Genomic DNA, 5909 nt, shown 5'->3' with positions numbered 1-5909 from the left:
ATTTCACATACGGTAGTGTTAGAATAGGAGAGAGAGTGCGCTTGAGTTTGATTGAATAGTTTTCCATGAAATCCAATCGTTCACATGGGCCATGTTATGACAAAAGTAATCAAATACGAAATTTAACCAGAAATATAAATATGACAAAAGTAATCAAATACGAAATTTAACAACCAGAAATATAAATCAATCGAATATATATATATATATATATATATATATATATATATATATATATATATATTAAAGATTCACAATTCATAATACATACTTTAATGTTGAATGTTGATGTATAAAACAGATTTACAACCACGAAAATATGTAGATTGAGGCCTGCGAATTACAGTGTCCTAAAACATAAATTGTCCGGTATGGGTCTGTCTTGAGGATACAACAATCAATTCAAAAACAAGTCTTGAATATATCGAAGATCACCATGCTCCCATGTTATATCAAGAACAATTTTTAAGAGAATGTGTGTTTCATTAGCCTCCGGATTATATCGGGTCAGAATCCAAATATTTATAGGCTTCCAATGGTGGTTGTAAGACATCAACCAAAAATAACTGCTAAAAATTGTCAAGCAGTTAATTCTCTAACTAAAAAAATTTAATAAATAAAAATAAACTGTCAAGCAGTTAATTCTATAATTAACAAATTTTAATAAATAAAGATTAATATATATAATAAATATTGCAACACCACGACCCAAACCTAAACCTAAGATACTAAACCCATTACATAGTCCTAAATGAGTAGGAAAAGTCTTATAAAGCATAAAAGGTTTTCTCTTTCTTCCTATATGTGAGATTTTAAGAAGGTTTTCTCTTCTTACTATACTGGGACAAATCTCACATGTATTTTTTTTGTAGAACAAAGTTCCAACAGGCTATACATAATAAAACACAAATGCAACATTACGCAACAATCCTGTCCTCCTGCATCACAAAAGTCAAAATCAATAGGGCCTAAGGCCTAGACCAGGTCATATATTTCACTATTGCAGGTTGATTTCTTTTGATCAGGCCAGCAGCCTGATTCACAGGTTGGGTATGGGAACAAGGTAATGTTAAGTACTTAATGGTTTGACGGTGTTGTAGTGGTGAAGACCAAAAATCTAACATTTTGACCATAGAATAAGAAATTATTTCATTTAGGGATGATAATTCAAGAGACATGCACGAGCTCAATTTGAGCTTTCCATGATGAGATAAACGAAAATGGATATGCAAACGAGTATTAGACTCGATGTAGCCATAGCTTATGAATACAACTACAAGCTTAACATAGCATGGAACCAGAGAAGGCACAAACAACGACACAAATATCAAACTTCGGTCAAACAGTTATTTTCTTAAACCTAAATAAATAAATAAATAATTATAATTCAGCATAATCATGACACCAAGAAGCTATACGTACTTTTTCCTTTTAGATCAACACGCCCAGAGATCCTTAAGCACTTCTCCCTTTGCAACAGCCTGCTCACGTAGCAGGCAAAGAGCCTGGGACCTCCTGATCACATATGCTCGGAAAGCCCTCTGAATCACCATGACGGCATCCAGACGTGACAACTTCTTCTCCTCCACCTCCTTTTTCTTCTTATCCTTCTTGGTCTTCTTAAATACATGACTATCGTCTACAATGGCAGCTGTTGACACCGTGAAGGTGTACTTACGTACATACCTCCACCAGTCAATCGGCGTAACAGCAAGCCCAGGCGTTTCCTATTAGGTTTAAAATTAAAAATATCAACTAACCCTAATTAAAAAATTTAATTACACGGAAACTCGATGTCATAATATACAACTATAAAAGTGGTACCTCGGGTAAGTCCATGGTGAACGTCGCGTTTGGGGAGTTGTCAAACAAGAAGTTTCTAGCTGCACTACACATTCTTACTTTGTATGCATCCTCATTCTTGTGAGAGTCCATACTCAAGCAAATTAAGTTGCCAAAAGGTGATGGAAGGTGCGATAAATAATCCGGAAATGAGGAAATACACTGCAAGCGCGCATATGAAATATATATATTATACATATTATACATAAAAATATATGCACATATTGAAATGAAATCAACATGCATATATACCTCAATAATTTGCACATTAAGTGTTAGATATTTGACACCATGGAGCTCTTGAAGAATGTTAATAATTTTGCGAGCATCTTCAAATACTGGATAGCAACCCAAACAGCAGATATTGACTTGGTTTAGGGAGTGAAATCCATCTTTAGACAATTGCAGGGGAGGATCAGAATAACACTTGTAGCACAAAGATGAAACTCCTGCCGGAGCATTCAAGTACTCCAATGAGGTGTCAATTATTGTGAGATTCTCAAGTTGTGGTGCAATCACATTGACGACTTTTACATTTCTTCCCTCGATAAGAATGAGATTAGAAAGTCGAGGGGCTACTATGTCAAATACCTTCATGCCCATGAGACGAAAATATTCCAAAGTGAGGTTTTTTAAGTTGACACACTTGGTGAAAATGTTATCATGTACAGAGTCCTTAGTGGTTTTATTAGACATTAATACGATGTAACTGAGATGCAAAGTTGTTAAAGCTGGAAAATCCCAAGGCGTTGTGGGTGGTGAAATTATAGAACAGTTACAAAGTGTAAAATATTTTAGAGAGTGAGAGCTAAAAAGGCAAGCAGGGAATTCATGGAGCCTATTAGTATCATCATCAGCGACATTTAGTTGTTGGATATTGTGAGAGAAGGCATAATTTGCAATCTTTCTCACTATAACTTCACAATAATCTTGTCTATGGGAAAATAGCAGGTTGATGGATGACACTTGTATTTGATTGTTGCGTTTAGACAAAACATTGGTCACGAATTCGGAAAACTTTTGTAAACAACCAAATTTCCGACTTGAGAATTTAAGACAAGGGATTGATGTCCAGACAAGCTTCCATCTTGTTGACAACAAACATGTCTGAACACCAAATTTCATGTCAATACAAGACAGGATATTACGAATAACCTCATCTGGCAACCTGCTCAATCTATCTTCTTCTTCTTCTTCTTCTACCACTGGTCTGACATTATCTTGATCAAACTCCATTCTCTGCATCAAGACCCAGCATACAATACAATCTTAGTTTTCTAGCTAGTGATTCCGATAATAATTTAAAAATCCATATCTGCACTCCATAATTAAAAGTTAAATCAATTAATTTGATAGCAAAGAGAATACTTCTTACGCCTAACCTAATGGAACTAAATATGGAACACAGCAGCAATAATATCTTAAATCATTTTGCCATAGATGTATTAAGGCTATTTGCGAATTTTATTTTATTATTTTACTTATTCATTTATATATTATTATCAATATTTATTTTAAACGAAAGCAAAAAATATTTATTAACGTCCGTTAGCCTGTAAACCAGTGACTAAGCAGAGGATCATCAAAGGGAGATCAAGAGAGAAAGATAAAAAATCTCAAGACTCCAAAAATTCAAAAATAACTTGCAACAATGATGGGGAATTGTCTCGATCTGGAACACAGAAATTGAAATCGATAACTCACGATCTTGACCAAACAAACCAAACGAAAGTTAAAACTCTCTAACAAACTTTTAAAAATTAAAAAACACGATTTGAAGACGAAAATCGATAATAATAATAATAATAATAATAAAAGCCGATTATTTTCTGTAACAAACAACGAAATCGAGCTGTAAAACGAGATTTTTTTTTTAAATCATCCAGCGTCTTCTTCGCCCTTAACCTTAACCAGTTGTAACACAATTTTCTGGATATTGTACAACAAACAACAAAGATATAGAAAAAAAAATGTTCTTGACCTGTTGGAGTTCAACGGATTTGCATCTGTTTAACGGATCTCCTCCTCCAAATCATACATAGCGAAAATCATCCGGAAACCGAAATTTTTCGCTTTGGGTCTACTGAATGGATCTCAGATCTCAACCGCAAACGAAAACCGTTTCCGTAAAACAGAAATAATTGGATTTCATCACCACGTTTCTATAACGGATCTAAAAAAACCAAAAGCCAGAAACCTCTTTGTTTTCTCCGACGATACACTCCCAAATCGTATATATATATATATATATATATATATATATATATATATATATATATATTCAATTAACCATAATTAACCAGAAACTAATGAACCAATAGTGAGCGTCGAAAATCATAATGATCAACGGCCAAAGAAATAAACGTACACTTGTACATTAGACGCACACACACCGGATCATACTAAAAAATCCAGTTCCTTACCAAAAACCTAACATTTTTTTTTCGTTTAAAATTTTTTTAGGCCACATTTTTTATCGAGAAAAAACCAAATATACCGTTGTTTTCGATTTTTCGTCATCTTTACATAGAGATCCATATTGATATATGAAATTTTTTTCTGAAAATAACTCACTTCACTTTGTTAATTTTTTTAATATTTTTCAAAAAAAAACTAATTATACCAAAAAAAAATAATTTTTTGTACTCTATTAAAAAACATCAACACCGACTAAAAAAACAAAAAACCTCGATCAGTGTAGATTCACATTGTGAATCTAAACTGTAAATATTTCAATTTTAACATTCACAATGTAAAAAAGTTCGATCAGTTCAAATTGACATTATGAATCTGACTTACTATTATGTACACTGTGAATCTGAGAAAGTTCACAATGTGAATCTGAACAGGTTCTCAATATGAATCTGAACAGGTTCACAATGTGAATCAGAACTGAAATATCGTTTTTTTTTTAACATGAATATGAATCTATGTTTAAAAAGTACCCAAAAGTATGAATTTTGATATGTTTATTAATTTTTTTTCTATAAAACAATAGACCTTAACTTTTCAACAAAGAAAATGAAGTGAGTTTTTTTTTTTTAAAAAAGTTTCGTTTTTTATATATTATCATGGATCTCTATGGAAAGATGACGAAAATCATGAAAAACGGTATTGTAACATCCCGAAATTCAGGTACAACTATTTAGCCCTTCTTTTATTCAAAGTGTCAAGTTAAGCCCTTAAGAGGAATTGGTAGCAAATGAGTACGCTGGGCGTACTTAAGAGTACGCTGCGCGTACTAATTCGCTTATTTTGGACGCGGACTCGCCTGAGTACGCTGGGCGTACTCAGGATTACGCTGGGCGTAATGTGTCCAGGTGCAAACCCTAATTTCTGACTTGTGCCCTATATATTGGATGCTAAGGCTCATTTCTCAGCCTCCATAGCAGTGAGTAAAACCCTAAGAGAGAACTTGTCATCGTTCTTAGTGAGTGTGTGTGATTTTGGAGCTAAAAGTGCCTTGGTGTGCTAAGTGAAGAAGAAGGAGAGGAGTTGTGGAGACTAGAGTTTGAAGTGCAAGTTTGGATCTGAGATCTACAGAGGAAGGAGCTGCATTTGGAGGTATAAAGTTCAAAACTTTCCTTTTCATTTGGTTTGTTGCTTCATGGACCATTTTAGGGTTAAAAGACCCAAAGGTGGAGACTTTATGAGAGTAATGTGCTCCATGGACCTAGATCTGTCCCATTTCAGTGGTATTTGTGTTGTAGATCCATAAAGTTCCCATCTTGGTCGTGGATATGAGATCATGCTTGAGTATTGGGCTTTCTAGTGTTAGGAAATGGTATATTTTGGGTGTTAGTGACTTGTTCAGCCATGCAAAGGCTTAAAGTCGTCGACTTTATGGATTAAGAGGCTTAAAAATGGTTAGATCTAAAAGCTGGACGTGAGTCTTAACTGTTTAAGACCTCAAGAGCTAAGGGACTGAAACTGGGATTTACGCCGGGGCGTAATCCCAATACGCTCGGCGTACGGGGTGGCGTTCCCCGATTCTGAGAGACTGCCGGGTACGCCCAGCGTACACATCTGGTACGCGCAGCGTAACCCGGAGGGTTAACTTTTGGTTG

The 5909-nt window shown here is 34.6% G+C and overlaps 1 protein-coding gene across 2 annotated transcripts; it reads right to left on the bottom strand.

The window, feature by feature from the left end:
• Nucleotides 1–257: 257 nt before the first annotated feature.
• On the bottom strand, nt 258–4075 carry LOC145165902 (F-box/LRR-repeat protein At3g26922-like). 2 transcript variants are annotated; one of them, XM_079084821.1, is made up of 5 exons: nt 3824–4075; nt 2095–3081; nt 1825–2004; nt 1423–1727; nt 258–569 (listed from the first exon to the last, which is right to left on the bottom strand). In XM_079084821.1, exons 2-4 carry the CDS (start codon nt 3076–3078, stop codon nt 1437–1439), a joined length of 1455 nt encoding a protein of 484 aa, XP_078940947.1. In that variant the 5' UTR covers nt 3079–3081; nt 3824–4075; the 3' UTR covers nt 258–569; nt 1423–1436. The 2 variants fall into 2 exon arrangements, with proteins under 2 accessions (XP_078940947.1, XP_078940946.1); XM_079084820.1 differs by having other exon boundaries at nt 258–566.
• Nucleotides 4076–5909: the final 1834 nt, after the last annotated feature.

This window comes from Lactuca virosa, chromosome 3 (genome assembly GCF_052849685.1).
Source record: "Lactuca virosa cultivar CGN04683 chromosome 3, Lactuca_virosa_CGN04683_v6, whole genome shotgun sequence".
NCBI classification, from domain to species: Eukaryota; Viridiplantae; Streptophyta; class Magnoliopsida; order Asterales; family Asteraceae; genus Lactuca; species Lactuca virosa.
This window is presented reverse-complemented; position numbering and strand designations above follow the sequence as displayed.